The sequence below is a fragment of the Scyliorhinus torazame genome, chromosome 2, assembly GCF_047496885.1.
Source record: "Scyliorhinus torazame isolate Kashiwa2021f chromosome 2, sScyTor2.1, whole genome shotgun sequence".
Classification (NCBI taxonomy): Eukaryota; Metazoa; Chordata; class Chondrichthyes; order Carcharhiniformes; family Scyliorhinidae; genus Scyliorhinus; species Scyliorhinus torazame.
The window spans coordinates 124,590,988-124,609,019 of NC_092708.1; the positions used below are offsets into that span (position 1 = coordinate 124,590,988).

The 18,032-nt window shown below is 48.0% G+C and overlaps 1 protein-coding gene across 10 annotated transcripts in view; it reads right to left on the bottom strand.

Annotated features, from left to right (window-relative positions):
* Window positions 1-18,032, bottom strand: part of chn1 (chimerin 1) — a 393,699-nt gene that overhangs the window by 42,146 nt on the left and 333,521 nt on the right. For all 10 annotated transcript variants that reach the window (XM_072476464.1, XM_072476432.1, XM_072476457.1 and 7 more), the window contains 2 exons: window positions 16,525-16,698; window positions 1,980-2,057 (listed from right to left, as the gene is read on the bottom strand). In XM_072476464.1, coding sequence (XP_072332565.1) covers window positions 1,980-2,057; window positions 16,525-16,698 — 252 coding nt within the window. The remainder of the gene's footprint in view (window positions 1-1,979; window positions 2,058-16,524; window positions 16,699-18,032) is intronic.

Sequence of the window (18,032 nt, forward strand, 5' to 3'; positions counted from 1 at the left end):
TGATCCCGTCGCCCCCCAGCCCAGGGGCATCCCCCACCGATAGCAGCCAACTCCCCTGACAGGGCTCGTCTTCCCCCTCCACTCCCCCGGAGGCTGACATCCCCCATCCTCCACCGAGCACTGGGACAGCAGCCACGGTGACCCCGGGCTGATTGCCCGATTTCCAAGATGGCTACTCACCTCCACCCAACCCCACAGCAGCCAATTTGCTAGCCTCACGTTTTTAAATAGGTGTACTAAAGGGTGCCCATGTGACTGCTCTCGCTGGGGAGCCCATTAGATCATGGAAGGCCATTAGATAGGTAGTGCTTCCTGTTAATGGGATGAAGTTTGGCCTTAATTGGTGATTATTGGTTTCTCGCCTCGCCGCAGCGGTATCCAGATCTCACCAATGGAAGTAGGCCAGTTAGATCGGAAACCGATCAGCGCCCGGGGTGGTTCCCGGTTTCGGACTCTCCCGGAGTCTAACCAGCTCGCTCGAATTTGCGCCTGGTGGGATGCGGCCGTTATATTGTGCAAGTTGAAGGGTGGCATGGTGGCGCAGTGGTTAGCACTGCTGCCTACGGCGCTGAGGACTCTGGTTCGATCCCGGCCCCGGGTCACTGTCTGTGTGGAGTTTGCATATTCTCCATGTGTCGGCGTGGGTCTCGCCCCCACAACCCAAAGATGTGCAGCGTGTGTGGATTGGCCACGCTAAATTGCCCCTTAATTGGAAAAAAAAATAATTGGGTACTCTACATTTATAAAAGAAAATATTGGTGGCACCACGCTGGCGCAAATGGTTAGCATGGTTGCCTCACGGCGCCAAGGTCCCAGGTTCGATCCCAGCTCTGGGTCACTGTCCGTATGGAGTTTGCACATTCTCCCCGTGTTTGCGTCGGTTTCGCCCCACAACCCAAAATATGTGGAGGATAGGTGGATTGGTCACGCTAAATTGCCCCTTAATTGGAAAAAATGAATCGGATTCATAAAAAAATAAAATAAATGTAAAAAAATATTGGGCCCATTGTAACTTTTTATTTGGGATAGAGGAGTGTAATGGCACCCTCTTGAGGCCATGTGTTATTGTATGTATGAATATAAGACAAAACTTGATTAAACTAGTTTTCTGTTATTGATGGCACTGTTGTTTACACAGAATTTTTTGTCTGTAAAGATACAACATATCCGACTAGTTACACCCTCAAAAGACTAGATGTGTCAAACAGGATTTACCTTTAAGAAATCTGTAATGACACTGCTGAATCAGGTATAATGCCTGCTTGGCACCCCAAAGCTGTGCTGGGAAACCCACCCACTGGAGGTCTCCTTGTAAAGATCGTATGACAATTGCCTGGGAAGTCCAAACATCCTTTGGGTAATTGTCCTGCACTAGGGACCATCTGATACTGTGATTTAAATCACAAACTTCAGATGTTTCTGACTGTCTTAACAGTGATAGTTAACCAAAAGAAGTTAGAAGAATCAAAAGCAGTCTAACTTCTGGGTAACTATAGTACTGCTCCCTCTGACCAGTAACCCCACCCCACCCCAAGGACTCCTCCTAATTCTGACCCTCCATGGGACTACCCAACCACCAAATCCAACCCCTTCAGCCTCCAATGCCCCACATGACCCCCAAGTAGCCAACCTTAGACTATACCCTGATCACCCGTAGTCTACCTGCCACCCCCTCCCGACTATCCCTCAACAGCACTCCTCTTAAATCCCCCCGACTCTCCACAAGACTGCCATTCCCACCCCCTGCCTACACCGCATGATTGCGCTTCCCATCCCCCGACTACACCCCCTACCCCGACTACAATCCCAACATCTCCCAACTGCCCTCGCCAATGCCCGCCTGCCCTTTCCACGCCCCCGGTTCATGCAGTTATTTTCAAAAGTGAAAATCTAGAAACTAGTCAAGGTAATAGTATCTATCTGCTTGTTGGAAATACTGGTTAGTTGTGTAAAAATGCGATAAATGAAACTTGACATACCTCTGTCAAATGCCAGTTTGACATCTTCAATTAGATCACTAAACCCTGATACTCTGTACAAACCTTCAGACATTAGACCTACAAAAGATAGGATTTGAATAAAAAAGGATTCTCCAGAAATACCAACTTACAGTTATATAGTACGGTAATGTAATGAAATGTTCCAAGGCCTAACACAGGAAGGTTATAAAACAAAATATGACACTGAGCCACATAAAGAGATATTAGGTCAGATGATGAAAAGCTTGGTTAGAGGCAAGTTTAAATAACTGTATTAAAGGAGGAAAGTGAGGTGGCGAGGTAGGGAAGTGTATGTGAGGGAATTCCAGAACTAGGGGATGAGGCAATGAAGGCAAGGTCAACACTTGTGCATTCCCATTAAAATTACTCCACAAGAGGCCAGAATAGAGCTTCGTAGATATTTTGAAGGGTTGTGGGACTGAGGATATTAGAGGTTGGGAGGGGCAAGGCCCTGGAGGGATTTCAAAAGAAAGATAATAATTTTAAAGTCAAGGAAATGCTTGATTGTGAGCCAATGTACGTCAGCAAGCAAAGAGGTGATAGGGAAATGGGACTGGCGGAGAGTTAAGAAATGGGCGACTGAGTTCACGCAAGGTAAAATGTATGAGACCTGCCAGGAGTGTGTTAGAATGACATTGTGTTAAAATAGTTGGGTCTAGAGATAACAAAGGCTTAATGAGGGTTTCAGCAGCAGATGAGCTAAGACAAGGGCTCAGTTGGGTGATTTTATGGAGGTGAAAATAAGACTTTCATAAGAAACCGCCAATACTGTAACAATAAAAAATTATTCCACCAATACAGTAACAACAAAAAATTATTCCAAAGTAATTATATCTTACATTTTAAAAATGTATGGTACATCAACACATTCCATTTCAATGTACATTGAAAGCCCGATAGCAACAGTCTTAATGGCACTTTTATGTTAGGTTTACTTCCAATACCCGTAAAGGGTGCTATGATTGGGATTTAAAATGTTACATTTTAAGTAATGTTAGTAATGCTACTTGTAGTAATACCCTAGCTGATTGCATACAAGCTACTATTTTACACCATGTTTGAGTATGTTTGCATTTGAAGGCTTAAACAACCAGATATTGTTAACGGTCTGAGATTTAGTGATGCTGGACACATTGATTAGAGAAATTACAGGGAAGGACAGACATGCAAATGCAATTTTAAATTACTTGTGCAAAAACTTGCTGAAATACCTGAGGTTTCTCTTTAGCATATTATTCCTCCAAGTTCCTTTTCACTCATGGATGAGTTTCAGACTTGGACCTTTGGTCTTGTTCTGACCTCCATTTGAAGATGGTCTACCTGTCCTCCCCATGTGCTGTGGACTCCTCACCAACCCTCGTGTCTACCCTGCTAATGGTTTGTTTGTCTGGTCACTATATCGTACCTGCATTTCTCCAACATTTCTGTCCCCCAAGCCCAGCATTCCAAAACTTCACTCTCTCTGGGTGCTAACTGCATTATGCCTAGTTCATGGAATGCTCTACTTCTAACTCACCCCCTTTACCCCAAACTGAGCATGCTTCAAAACTAAAAGCCTAATCTCTGATAGTTGCTATCCTGATTCAGCCAAGCTGCCTGTGTTCTGGTTCTCAAATAGTGAGTTCAAGCCACTCATAAAAATGTCACTTGCAAACAAGAATACTTTAGGCACTGTGGCTTCATCCTCCCCGAGATTAGTTTCCATCCAAATATCCATATTGATACGGAATCCAAGCTGCTTGTGTGAACTTGCTGTGTGCAAATTGGCTGCCGCTGGCTATACTTGCTTTGGACATCCTGAAGCTGTAAAAAGTACCATATAAATGCAGGTTCTTTCTTTCAATCACTGCACTCTATGGGCCTGATAAAATACTGTATGTTATTTCGCTTACTGCAAGATATTGTCCAACTCAGAATGAACAATGTGACAGATGAACTAATATTATTTGAAAGTGAAATGACTGTATGCACTTACTGGTTGTCTTCACACTTTGGGTAACACATTTTCTTATGAAAATTGCTACATTTTCAAAAGTAACAAATCATGACTTAGAAGACGAGAGGAAACCTACCTATAAAACATGAAATCAGCTCAATTTTGTTCAAAATTCATTTGACTGCAACAAATTTCAGCTATGAAAATCTACCCAGTGAAAAATAAGAGCCAATCTAACCTTTCAAAATATCTTTTCACAAATCTTTAGAAAAAACCCCATCACTTTCCATTCCTGAAAGATTTCATTATTGACATTTCGAAGGGCTATTATCAGAACTGAGCCTATTATGAATGTCTGGTTGAGTTTCAGACTCAAAAATCACTTATCTCAGAAGGATGGCTGTTAACATTTTGATTGACATTTTAAGAGGCTATGAAATAATTAGCTTGTCTTGGATATGGTTACTGAATGTAAGTTTGTTTGTTCTTCTATCAGATTGATCACTTGTTGGGATTTAAAATCTTTGAAAATTTTTGAATGGGTTTCATGAATGAGATCCTGGAAGCTTATTTTTTTCGTCCCCGTATGGCTCCAGAGGGATGTTTATAGCGAATACTAGGTGAGTGACTATAGAGTGTACAAAGTGTCATGGAGTGGATTGGGGCATATGAGGAGGCATGCATGGACGTAATGTGGGGGAATGAGGTGTCATGGGAGTAAGAGTGATCATGGAGTTGGAATGAGGGGTATGAGAGGCAGGGAGGTGGCATGGGGTATGACCGGCCTTGAAGATATACGAGGGATGAGGGGGCATAGATGTAGCATGGGTTTCTGAGTGGACAACAAAAAAAGAGAATGTGAGGTATGTTTCCATGGAGATGGATCTGCCGAGTCAGGCGATTTCCCAACTCTGTCCCAAGAAATCTGCCTTATTCTAGTTTGTGAAATGTGTTGGCTGATCGCAATGGTTGGCACTACATAAGTGAAAATTATTTTTCTTCCATTTTGTGTAGTTCACCCTCAATATCAATACTGACACCCTCTAAATCATTGCTAATCAGATGTTCAACCTCTCTTGAGGCAGCACAGTGGTGCAGTGTTTAGTACTGCTGCCTACGGCACTGAGAACCTAGGTTCGACCCTGGCCCCAGATCACTGTCCGTGTGGAGTTTGCACATTCTCCCCATGTCGGCGTGGGTCTCACCTCCACAACCCAAAGGTGTGCAGGGTAGGTGGATTGGCCAGGCTAAATTGCCCCTTAATTGGAAAAAATAATTCGGTACTCTAAATTCAGGTCAGCTTGATTGGCCATGCTAAATTGCCCTTTAATTGGAAAAAAATAATTGGATACTCTAAATTTATGAACAAAAAGATGTTCAACCTACTCGCAAGCTTAAATTTAGAAATTATATCTTGCCCTGACAGATGACTGTCAGCTGAAGCAAGTTCTTAATCTGCACTGGATCTGCACCTCACAGGATGTTAGGTTCTAAGTATATGTATTGTGGAGAATCTCCTAGCATGCTACATTATTAGCCTCAATGTGAACAACAAGAAGTAGGCCTTTCCTGAGATTGCAACCTAGTGAATGACAGTGCATTTGAAAGAACAATGTGGCAGTTGAGCTCATCTGTTGCAAAGCAATGTGGAACATAGATACAAACTGTTAACACTTCATGCACAATTCTCATACAGTCATAGAGGTCCGCAGTACAGAAACGTCCCTTCGGCTCATTGCATCTGTGCCGGTCAAAAACAACCATCGAAGCACTCTAATCCCATTTTTCAGCACTTGGCCCACAGCCTTGTGTGCATTGGCATCACGAATGCACAATGAAATGCTTCTTAAGACTGCCACCACCCTCTGGGTGAAAAGTTTTTCCTCACATTCCCTCTAAGCCTGCTTCCCCTTTCCTTAAATCTATGCCTCCTGGTCATTGATCCCTCCAGCAAGGGGAAAAGTTTCTTCCTGTCTACTCTATCTATGCCCCTCATAATGAAATGAAAAAAAATGAAATGAAAATCGCTTATTGTCACAAGTAGGCTTCAAATGAAGTTACTGTGAAAAGCCCCTAGTCGTCACATTCCGGCGCCTGTTCGGGGAGGCTGGTACGGGGATTGAACCCGCGCTGCTGGCCTACATTAGTCTGTTTTAAAAGCCAGCTATTTAGCCCTGTGCTAAACCAGCCCCTAATTTTATACATCTCAGTCACGTTCCCCCCCCTCAGTCTCCTCTGCTCCAAGGTAAACAACCCCATTTCTCTCTGATCTCTCTTCACAGCTACAATTCTCCCGCTCACATAACATGCTGGTAAATCTCCTCTGCACCCTTTCCACATGCCACCTATAATGTGGGTTCCAGAACTACACACAATGCGGCTTGGGTTACTGTGTGTGTGGAGTTTGCACTTTCTCCCAGTGTCTACGTGGGTTTCCCCCCCACAGTCCAAAGATGTGCAGGTTAGGTGGATTGGCCACGCTAAATTGCCGTTAGTGTCCAAAAGGTTTAGATGGGGTTACTGGGTTACGGGGATAGGGTGGAGGTGTGGGCTTGGATAGGGTGCTCTTTACAAGGGCCGGTGCAGACTCGATGGGCTGAATGGCCTCCGTCTGTACTGTAAATTCTATAATTCTATGAATACTCCAGCTGTGGTCTAACCAAAGTTTTGTACAGTTTCAGCATAACCTCCCTGCTCTTAAATTCTATGCCTTGGCTAATAAAGGCAAGTATACCATATGTCTCCTTAATCACTGTACCCATCTGCCCTGCTACCTTAAAGGACCAGTGTACCTCCCCATGTCTGCGAGGATTTTGCCCCCACAACCCAAAAGATGTGCAGGTTAGGTGGATTGGCCATGCTAAATTGCCCCTTAATTGGAAAAAAAATAAATAAATAAAAATAATTGGGTACTCTAAATTTTAAAAAAAAGGACCAGTGTACATGCACACCAAGATCCGTCTGACCTGTGGTGCTTCCCAGAGTCTTGCCGTTTATCATGTATTCTCTTGCCTTATTTGTCCTGCCCAAGTGCATCACCTCACATTTTTCCGGGTTGAATTCCATTTGCCACTGATCAGCCGATCTGACCAGCCTGTCTATATCCTCTTGTAATCTAAGGCTATCCTCCTTTCTATTTACCACCCCACCAATTTTCGGATCATCCGTGAGCTTACTGATCAACCCTCCTATATTCATATTCTGTTATATATTACTCCACAAAGAGGTTTCTGAGGTTAAATCACAACTGCAAATCTTTTTTCTACAATTAAAAATAATTTATTAACTTTTATAAACATTCAGTACAGCAACAACATATATTTAATAGCAAGATTGCGCAGGTACTTCATTTTTCTGTTTTAAATTAATCAAGTTTGGTAATCCTCACACATTGTTCAAGATCTGAAATTGTTTATAGCAATATTGTGGTTAGTCACATTTACATTAGACCAGTGAACTTTAGACACTTGATGGGCGTCCCTACGTAGCTGGTCAGCAAAGACTATTTAATTTTGGGCCACTGTATTGCCAGCAATGGTCCTCAAGTAGGTTATGGAAGAGGATGTTAAGTAATCAGCAGCAAGGGGTAACAATGAAAGATGTGATTTTGCGAAGGGCTGGAAGGGGAAGGCCGCAAACAGGAAAGATACGGAGACAGTGAGTGAAAACTGATGGGAGTGATGGGTGAAAATTGCCCAAAGGTTTAATACCGAGTTGGGAGGAGCACTCCTGCACCTTTCAGACCTACGTTCAGATGTTAGTGGCAGCCCTTTCAGGTCTATTGGTCAGACCATATCTGGACCCAGTTTCCCTGAATGCAGGTTGTCTGCTAAAGAGGGCCATCAAAACAGTCATTCAGCACCTTATTTGCATATAAAAAGGCATACTCCGGCCCTACTTGTACAGGTGCAAATTGCGTTATAAACGGAGACTCTTGCAAAAGGGCCATAATGCGATTTGCGCTGGGAGAACTAATTTTAAGATTCTCCACACCCCTGGCTGGCGACTGAATCTGTTGCCCACATTGGATGTGAACAAGATTAGCATATTTAAATCATTAGTAACATATTCAGATTCGGCTTTAAGCCAAATTCACCAGGCCTCTCCATTTTTCCCACTCGACAGCGCAATGTGAAGCTAGTGGGAATCGCTACTGGTCTCCAAAGACAGAGACCAGACGTGATAACCACGCTGGGGGGTGGGGGGTGGGGTGAAAGAGAGGAGCAGAGGCCCTTGAAGCCCCCAGAAGGTGGTGACCGCATAGCAGGGTGTCACGTATTGGGGCTGAGGGGGCCTGATGACAGGGATTGGGGGTTTGAGCTCTTTGCTGCGTTTGAGGGGGGAGGGGTGCTGGTTTCTGTACAGTTGTCTCAAGATCGGGTGCCTTGATCTCGGAGGAGCCGGAGCTGCCGACATCTTTGGGTCCTGCACACCTCATTAACAGCGCAAATCACCCTAACTTCCAAATAAATTTCTAAGTGTGGGTGGATTGCGACACACCCGATGGGAATAACACCGCGTTTCCTGCCGGAGACCATGGGCTGGATTCTCCACAGCCCCGCTCTGAAATCGCGTTTGGCGCAGGGGCTGAGAATCGACGATCCCGACCAGATCGCGCCCGGCGTCGCTCCGTCGATTCTCTGGGACCCGGAGAATCGCTCGCCTTTGAATCACGCTGCACGGCTGGGGGCCATTGGCAGAGGCCCTCCCAGTGATACTCCGATCCCGACCGGCCGATTTCCCGATGGCATGGTTCTAACCACGTCTGGCTGGACGGGATCAGTCCGTGGCTGCCCTGGCGGGGGGATCCAGCACCGGGGGGGGGGGGTGCCTTATGGACGGCCGGGGCAGCGATCGTGCTGGTCTGATGCAGGGGCACGGGGCCGATTGGGGGGGGGGAAGTTGTTTCTTCGTGATGGTCCGCAGTCCGAATACGTCATCGTGCTCGGCGCGGCCGCTGGAGGCCGCCGCCGTGCGCATGAACGGACTCGGAACCGGAAGTGCGCGGGCCTGTATCCACAGCCAAAGCTGCGTGAAGCTCCCCGGGTCCCTGCTAGCCCCCTGCAGGTAAGTGAATCGCTCTTTATTTTTTTCAGGAAACTGAGGAGTGAAATGCCAGCCTTTTTTTGCTGGCGTGGGGACTGTAGGAGCGGTTTCAAGGCCTGTGTATTGAGTCGGCTTCCACGTGGGCTTTTCTCCTGTGGCTCAACTCAGTACAAAGAGCAGCACACACATCAACAATCTGAAGACGGGAGACTTCCGGGTGCGGCTATGCAGCGCTAGGTCGCATGTTCGGTAGCTCCCGCTTGGAACGGACTTTTGGGCTCTTTACAAGGCCCCCACGGCATTTGTTTGACATTTCCCGGTATGGGAAGAAGACTGCAACATTCCCCCGACAGTGTCCCCCAGGAATGGTATGTCTCTTGGTTACCAGACCCGGCAGAAACAGTAAAAGATTTGGCTATAACTGCAGGATAAACAAAGCCTCTTCCAGCATGCAGGTGGTGGAAGGGCAAGCTAAAAGGCTGCAAGCTGACTTGAGGGCCTATTAAAGGTAAATTCTAGCAGCAGAGGGAACAACTGTGAAAAGATCTACCAAGGCCATTGAAGAAGCGGGGACGAGGCTTCCGGTGGCGGCCATGGAGGAGTAGGTCGCGCATTCGGCAGCTCCCGTCTGGAACAGACTCTCAGGCCTTTTTCAGGAGTTTGCACAGAGTTTTTGGGGCAGATTGGCGAAGCGAACACTGCCAAAAGGAATCCCTCTCGAGACTTCCGGTTGCGGCTATGCGGAGCTAAGTCGCACATTCGGCGGCTCCCACAAAAATTGACTTTTGGGCTCTTTTCAGGGTCCCCAAAGGCACTTTTCGACGTTTCCCGGTGTGGGAAGGAGTTAATAATAGCTCCCCGTCAGTATATGGCTTTAACTAGGAGCGGGGCGACAAAAAAGGTGGTGGTGGACCCAAGAAGGGAGGGAAGAAGGACAAAATGGCGGCGGGCGGAGACCAGGCAGCGTGGAGGCAATGGGCGGAGGAGCAACAGGAGGGTACCCAGTGCTGCCTCAGAGAGATTAAAACGGACCTGCTAGAGCCGATGAAGGCTTCTATTGATAAGCTGCTGGAGACACAGACGGCCAAGGGGGTGGCGATCCGAGAGGCTCGACAAAAGATCTCTGACAATAAGGACGAGATCTTAGGCCTGGCGGTAAAGGTGGAGGCGCACGAGGCGCTCCACAAGAAATGGCAGGAGCGGTTCGAGGAGATGGAGAATCGGTCGAGGCAGAAGGAGCTGCGGATTCTGGGCCTACCGGAGGGGCTGGACGTGGGGGTCTATGTGGTCACCATGTTGAACTCGCTGATGGGAGCGGGGTCCTTCCAGGGGCCCCTGGAGCTGGAAGGGGCCCATAGAGTGTTGGCGAGGAGGCCCAAGGCTAACGAGCCTCCGCGGGCGGTGCTGGTGCGGTTCCATCGGTTCGTCGATCAGGAGTGTGCTCAGGTGGGCCAAGAAGGAGAGGAGCAGCAGGTGGGAGAACGCAGAGATTCGGATATACCAGGACTGGAGTGCGGAGGTGATGAAGAGGAGGGCCGGGTACAATCGAGCGAAGGCGGTGCTGCACAGGAAGGGGGTGAAGTTTGGCATGTTGCAGCCGGCGTGACTGTGGGTTACGTACAAGGACCGACACCATTATTTTGAGTCTCCGGAGGAGGCGTGGGCCTTTGTTCAGGCCGAAAAGCTGGACACAGACTGAGGGTCGGGATGGGCGATTGGGGACTGCGGTGGATATGTTATGCCTATTTTTGGTTCGGGCTGGGGGGCCTTTGCATTGTTTTGGGTTTCTTTTTCTCTGTGTTTTTCTCTTTCGGTTTGGGGAGGGTGGATGGGGCGGGTTGGGCACTGTTTTGGTTGGTGGCTTTTTTCCTGCGCCGAAGACTGGGGGGGGGCTGGGAGGCGAGGACTGTTTCCCACGCTTAGAACGGAGGGGGAGAGCCTGTGGATGGGGAGCGGGAGAGGAGGGTGTGCCACACAATGGGAGGAGTCGAAGGGCAGGTGGGAGTGGCTGGGGTCAGCAGGAGTCAGCTGACTTGCGGAAGTGCAATGGGGGGCGTAAACCAGCTAGGATGGGTCCTAGCCGGGAGGGGTGGGTGGGGGGGAATCGAGTTGCTGCTGCTAAGGTCAAGGAGGAGTTGGAGCGAGTGGGGGGGGGGGTCGAGATGGTGGTATGCCGCTGTGGGGAACAGGCCAGGTGTGGGGTGCGGGCGCGTGGCTGGCCGAGGAGGGGTCATGGCTAGTCGGCGGGGGAGGGGGGGGCCGGGTAGCCCCCTGATCCGTCTGATAACCTGGAATGTAAGGGGACTGAATGGGCCGGTTAAGCGGGCCCGCGTGTTCGCGCACATGAAGGGGCTCAAGGCGGATGTGGTTATGCTCCAGGAGACATACCTGAAGGTGGCAGACCAGGTAAGACTGAGGAAAGGGTGGGTAGGTCAGGTATTTCACTCGGGGTTAGATGCCAAAAATCGAGGGGTGGCGATCTTGGTGGGAAAGAAGGTGTCGTTTGAGGCGTCGAGCATTGTGGCAGATAATGGCGGTAGGTACATAATGGTAAGTGGTAAGTTGCAGGGAGACAGGCTGGTACTGGTCAATGTGTATGCTCCGAACTTGGACGATGCGGGTTTTATGTGGCGTATGTTGGGTCGGATCCCAGACTTGCAAGTGGGGGGCCTGATAATGGGGGGAGACTTTAACACGGTGTTGGATCCGGCACTGGATCGCTCCAGGTCTAGGACGAGTAGGAAGCCGGTGGCAGCTAGAGTGTTGAGGGGATTTATGGACCAAATGGGAGGGGTGGACCCTTGGAGATTTGCAAGGCCGGGGGTTAGGGAATTTTCATTCTTCTCACATGTCCATAAGGCTTATTCTTGAATTGACTTTTTCATTTTGAGTAGGACGCTGATAGCGAGAGTAGAGGATACCGAGTATTCGGCAATAGCCATTTCGAACCACGCCCCACATTGGGTGGACTTGGAGATGGGGGAGGAGAGGGACCAGCGCCCGCTGTGGTGCTTGGAGGTGGGGCTGTTGGCAGACGAGGAGGTGAGTCAGCGGGTCCGAGGAAGTATAGAGAAGTACTTGGAGACCAACGACAACGGGGAGGTCCGAGTGGGGATGGTATGGGAGACACTGAAGGCGGTGGTGAGGGGAGAGCTGATCTCCATTAGGGCCCACAAGGAGCGGAGGGAGCGGGGGGGAGAGGGAGAGGCTGGTGGGGAGATGGTGAGGGTAGACAGGAGGTATGCGCAAGAGCCTGAGGAAGGATTGTTGAGGAAGAGGCGCAGCCTCCAGGCCGAATTCGACCTGGTGACCACCAAGAAGGCGGAGGTGCAGTGGAGGAAGGCCCAGGGGGCGGTCTACGAGTATGGGGAAAAGGCAAGCCGGATGCTGGTGCATCAGCTTCGGAAGCGGGACGCAGCTAGGGAGATCGGGGGAGTTAAGGACAGGGGAGGGAGCGTGGTGCGGAGTGGGGTTGGCATCAATGGGGTCTTCAGGGACTTTTACGAGGAATTGTACCGATCCGAGCCCCCACGGGAGGAGGGAGGGATGGGCCGTTTCCTGGACCAATTGAGGTTTTCAATGGTGGAAGAGGGACTTGGGGCCCCGATTGGGCTGGAGGAGCTGATCAAAGGGATAGGAAGCATGCAGGCGGGGAAGGCACCGGGGCCGGACGGTTTCCCGGTCGAGTTCTATAAAACTTTTGTGGACCTGTTGGGCCCGCTGTTAGTTAGGACCTTTAATGAGGCGAGGGGGGGGGCTTTACCCCCGACGATGTCCCGGGCACTGATCTCCTTGATCCTGAAGCGGGACAAGGATCCCTTGCAATGTGGGTCTTACAGACCGATTTCCTTGCTAAATGTAAATGCCAAGGTGCTGGCGAAGGTCTTAGCCACGAGGATTGAGGATTGTGGGCCGCAGATCATCCACGAAGACCAGACGGGGTTTGTGAAGGGGAGACAGTTGAACGTGAATGTGCGGAGGCTTTTGAATGTTATCATGCCGGCGAGGGAGGGGGAGGCAGAGATAGTGGTGGCGATGGACGCTGAGAAAGCCTTCGATAGGGTAGAGTGGGGGTACCTGTGGGAGTTGCTGAAGAGGTTCGGGTTTGGGGAGGGGTTTGTCAGGTGGGTTAGGCTGTTGTATGAGGTCCCGATGGCGAGTGTGGCCACAAATAGGAGGAGGTCTGAGTACTTTCGGTTGCACCGAGGGACGAGACAGGGGTGTCCCCTGTCCCCCCTGCTCTTCGCACTGGCGATTGAACCCCTGGCTATGGCACTGAGAGAGTCGAGGAACTGGAGGGGGTTGGTGCGGGGTGGGGAGGAGCACAGGGTGTTGCTTTATGCGGACGACCTGCTGCTGTATGTTGCGGACCCGGTGGGAGGAATGCCAGAGGTAATGAGGATCCTTAGGGAATTCGGGGACTTTTCGGGGTACAAGCTCAATATGGGGAAGAGCGAGCTGTTCGTAGTTCAGCTAGGGGACCAGGAGATGGGGATTGGCGAGCTCCCACTAAAAAGGGCGGAGAGGAGCTTCAGATATTTGGGGGTCCAGGTGGCCAGGAGCTGGGGGGCCTTGCATAGGCTTAACTTTGCAAGGCTGTTGGAGCAAATGGAGGAGGAGTTCAAGAGGTGGGACGTGTTGCCACTGTCCTTGGCGGGTAGGGTGCAGTCAATCAAAATGACGGTGCTCCCAAGGTTTTTGTTCCTGTTCCAGTGCCTCCCCTTGTTTATCCCGAAGGCTTTTTTCAGGCGGGTTAACAGGAGTATAATGGGGTTTGTGTGGGCACGAGGGACTCCGAGGGTGAGAAGGGTGTTCCTAGAGCGGAGCAGAGATAGGGGGGGCTGGCGCTGCCCATCCTCTGTGGGTACTACTGGGCCGCCAATGCGACGATGGTGCGCAAGTGGGTGATGGAGGGGGCTGCATGGAAGAGGCTGGAGACGGCGTCCTGTGTGGGTACGAATCTGGGGGCGCTGGCAACGGTGCCGCTGCCGCTCCCTCCAAGGAGGTATACCACGAGCCCGGTGGTGGTGGCGGCCCTCAAAATCTGGGGGCAGTGGAGGCGGCATAGGGGGGAAGTTGGGGCCTCGACGTGGACCCCATTACGGGGGAACCACCGGTGCGCCCCAGGAAGAACAGGTGGAGGGTTTTCGGGGTGGCACAGGGCAGGGATACGAAAGTTGGGGGACCTGTTTGTGGACGGTAAGTTCGCGAGCTTGGGTGAGCTGGAGGAGAAGTACGGGCTCCCCCCGGGGAACACCTTCAGGTACTTACAGGTAAGGGCGTTTGCCAGACGGCAGGTGGTGGAATTCCCGCGGCTACTGCCACACACAGTACAGAACAGGGTGCTCTTGGGGGGGTGGGTGGGAGTGGGGAAGATCTCGGAAACTTACCAGGTGATGCAGGAGGAGGAGGAGGCCTCAGTGGTGGAGTTGAAAGGTAAGTGGGAGGAGGAGTTGGGAGAGGAGATCGAAGAGGGGACGCGGGCAGATGCCCTAGGGAGGGTGAATTCTTCCTCTTCGAGCGCGAGGCTCAGCCTCATACAGTTTAAGGTGCTGCATAGGGCACACATGACCGGGACAAGGATGAGCCGGTTCTTTGGGGGTGAGGACAGGTGTGATAGGTGCTCAGGGAGCCCAGCAAATCACACCCATATGTTCTGGGCATGCCCAGTGCTGGAGGAATTTTGGAAGGACGTAGCGAGGACGGTGTCGAGGGTGGTAGGATCCAGGGTCAGACCGGGCTGGGGGCTTGCAATATTTGGGGTGGCAGAAGAGCCGGGAGTGCAGGAGGTGCAAGAAGCCGGAATTCTGACCTTTGCTTCCTTGGTAGCCCGGCGAAGGATTCTCCTTCAGTGGAAAGATGCGAGGCCCCCAAGCGTGGAATCCTGGATCAGTGATATGGCGGGGTTCATTAAATTGGAGAGGGTGAAATTCGCCTTGAGATGGTCAGTACAAGGGTTCTTTAGGCGGTGGCAACCATTCTTAGACTTTCTGGCAGAACGATAGACATTGGTCAATGGCAGCAGCAGCTCGGGGGGGTTTACTTTATTTTTGTTTATGTTATTTACACTGGAGGGTCTGAGGGGGTGTATACACCTGTTGTGTTAAGTCGGGGTGTTAATGTTAATTTATTATTTATGTACAGGGGGGAGGGGTTTGGGGGGTTGCTTTTTTAGATTGTGTTTTGTACTTAACGCTGTTGGGTTCTTTTTTTCTTTCTCATTTTGTTATTGATATTTTATGAAAACCTTTAATAAAAATTATTTTAAAAAAAAACAATCTGAAGACGGTTTAATTTTCTACAAGTTTGCTTTCATGTACGTGAAAGACCTGGATAGCTGCCAAGGTCCTTCTCCAGAACAAAGACACAAACTTAGCCCATATACAACATTCAAAAATCAATAGCCCTCCCCAGTTGGATGTGATCCCAATCCCTGAAGCTGCTATGTTTAAACTCACTCAATAAAATTGCAAGCAATGTTTAAACTTCACCCAATAGAATCACTAGCAACCCATGATTGATGCCAGGATACTCATCCTGACAGCTATGTACGATCTCAACATCCTGTGCTGTTATTTTGTGAGAAACAGAACAACGGAACCAGCACCCTGGATTGTTTCACTATTGATTACTTATTACTGCTATGTCTTAAAAATACATGTTTAATGGTTAATAATGATTACTCGGTACTCTTCCTATAATTCATCTCAATCCTTAATAAAGTAACTTATGTAAAACTACTCTAGTGGCATGCTAACTATTTAGTTTTAAGAGGTATCATCGCTGAACCCCCAGATGTGGACCCTGGATATCTCTTTTAATGTCTGTATTTCAAAATGGTGGCTCAGAACACGTTGCCTGGCATTTTGAGCGCTATCATCAAATTTCTAGATCCATATCCTTTTAAGAGTTGTGTATTTAGGTTTGAAGCAAATAATTTGAGAATATTTATTCCACCATGAACATTTACTCAGTTTTAGAAGTAAATACAAAAAGCATACTCACTCAATAAAATTGCAAGCAATGTTTAAACTTCACCCAATAGAATCACAAGCAACCCATGATTGATGCCAGGATACTCATCCCGACAGCTATGTACGATCTCAACATCCTGTGCTGTTATTTTGTGAGAAACAGAACAACAGAACCAGCACCCAGGATTGTTTCACTCTTGATTACTTATTACTGCTATGTCTTAAAAATACATGTTTAATGGTTAATAATGATTACTCGGTACTCTTCCTATAATTCATCTCAATCCTTAATAAAGTAACTTATGTAAAACTACTCTAGTGGCATGCTATTTAGTTTTAAGAGGTATCATCGCTGAACCCCCAGATGTGGTCCCTGGATATCTCTTTTAATGTCTTAATTTCAAAATGAGATGTGAGATGTGAATGTAAAGAATGGAAGATAACACCAGGGGTAAATGGTCTAAAAGTGCAAATTAAAATGTCTTCAATACAGTTAAAAACTTCCAATTAGTTAGCACAGAAATGATCAGTGACTGCCAATAATCCAAGACACACTGCTGGCTCCTACCTCTATTTTCAATTTCTCGAATGCACATATCCACCACCATTGGTCTTTTTGTGTTATGTGCTTTAACTAGCGTTGTCAGATCACAGCTGTAGACTTTTTTCACATGCTTCAGGTCTGGCTTGCAGTCATGTGGAACCATCTTGGAACATTGCTTGTGAACATTCAAGCCACAATCTAAGAATATAGAATAAGAAAAAAACACTTTTATATCAAGTCAGAAAATTACAATTACTCCCCGAACAGGCGCCGGAATGTGGCGACTAGGGGCTTTTCACAGTAACTTCATTTGAAGCCTACTTGTGACAATGAGTGATTTTCATTTCATTATGAAAAAGCACAATTCAAAAAAGGAAGGTGTATCTATAACCATGGTCATGGGTTCCAATAAAGGTTTCATCCTCATCTCTGATATTTAATGGCTATAATGAACATCAGTAATTTTGTGTCAACATCAGAAATAAATTGCTTTAATTTTGTGGTCGCAACTATCTTGAGAGATTTGAGCCAATTTTCACTTGCTCCAACGCGCTGAATGCAAATGGTGGTGCTATACTTATCTACCTGTTCTTGTGCATATTGTCTCTACTGCCATAAGGACATGAGTGACCCATGTATCCACCCATATCAGGTGTATACTATCATGTAGATAGGATCTTGCTGCCAATTTTCACTGGAAAAGTCAGGATAACTGCTTAGTGAAGGATCTGTTCAGAAAAGGGGTTGGTAGGAAAGTAAATTATGGATATTTTGAGGGATTCTTACGTGTAACTAAGTGCTGGCTATTGAAAGAGAGAGGATTTCTTTGCACCACATAGTCTTTAAAAACAAAACCCCATGGGATCCAGGGGAATGTAGCACTTGGATACTAAGTTAGTTCAGTGGCAGGAAACAACGGGTAATTCTGGATGAGTGATTTTCAGACTGGAAAATTGTTTCCAGTGGGATTCTGCAGGGCTCTGTACAAGGTTCCCCGCTTTTTGTGGCATACATTATTGATTTTGACATAAATGTAGGGGGAAATGATCAAGATTACAGATGACCCAAAAATTGGTTGCAAGGTAGATAGCAAGGAGGATTGCTGTAGACTGCAGGACGATGGATGGTCAGGTGGGAAGGAATGAGGCAAATGCAATCCAATCCAGAGGAGTGTGAGGTAATGCATTGGGGAGGTCAAACAAGGCAAGGGATTAAACAATAAATGGGAGGATACTGACTGAGAGGTGTAGAGGAAGTGAGAGACCTTAGAGTAAATGTCCACAGATTCCTTTTTTTAATAAATATTTTATTGAAAATTTTTGGTCAACCAACACAGTACATTGTGCATCCTTTACACAATATTATAACAACACAAATAACAATGACCTATTTTATAAACAAAAAATGAATAAATAATAAATAACAAAAATGAAAACTAACCCTAATTGGCAACTGCCTTATCACAAGTAACACTCTCCAAAAATATAATTTAACAGTCCAATATATAATTATCTGTCGCAACGACCTATACA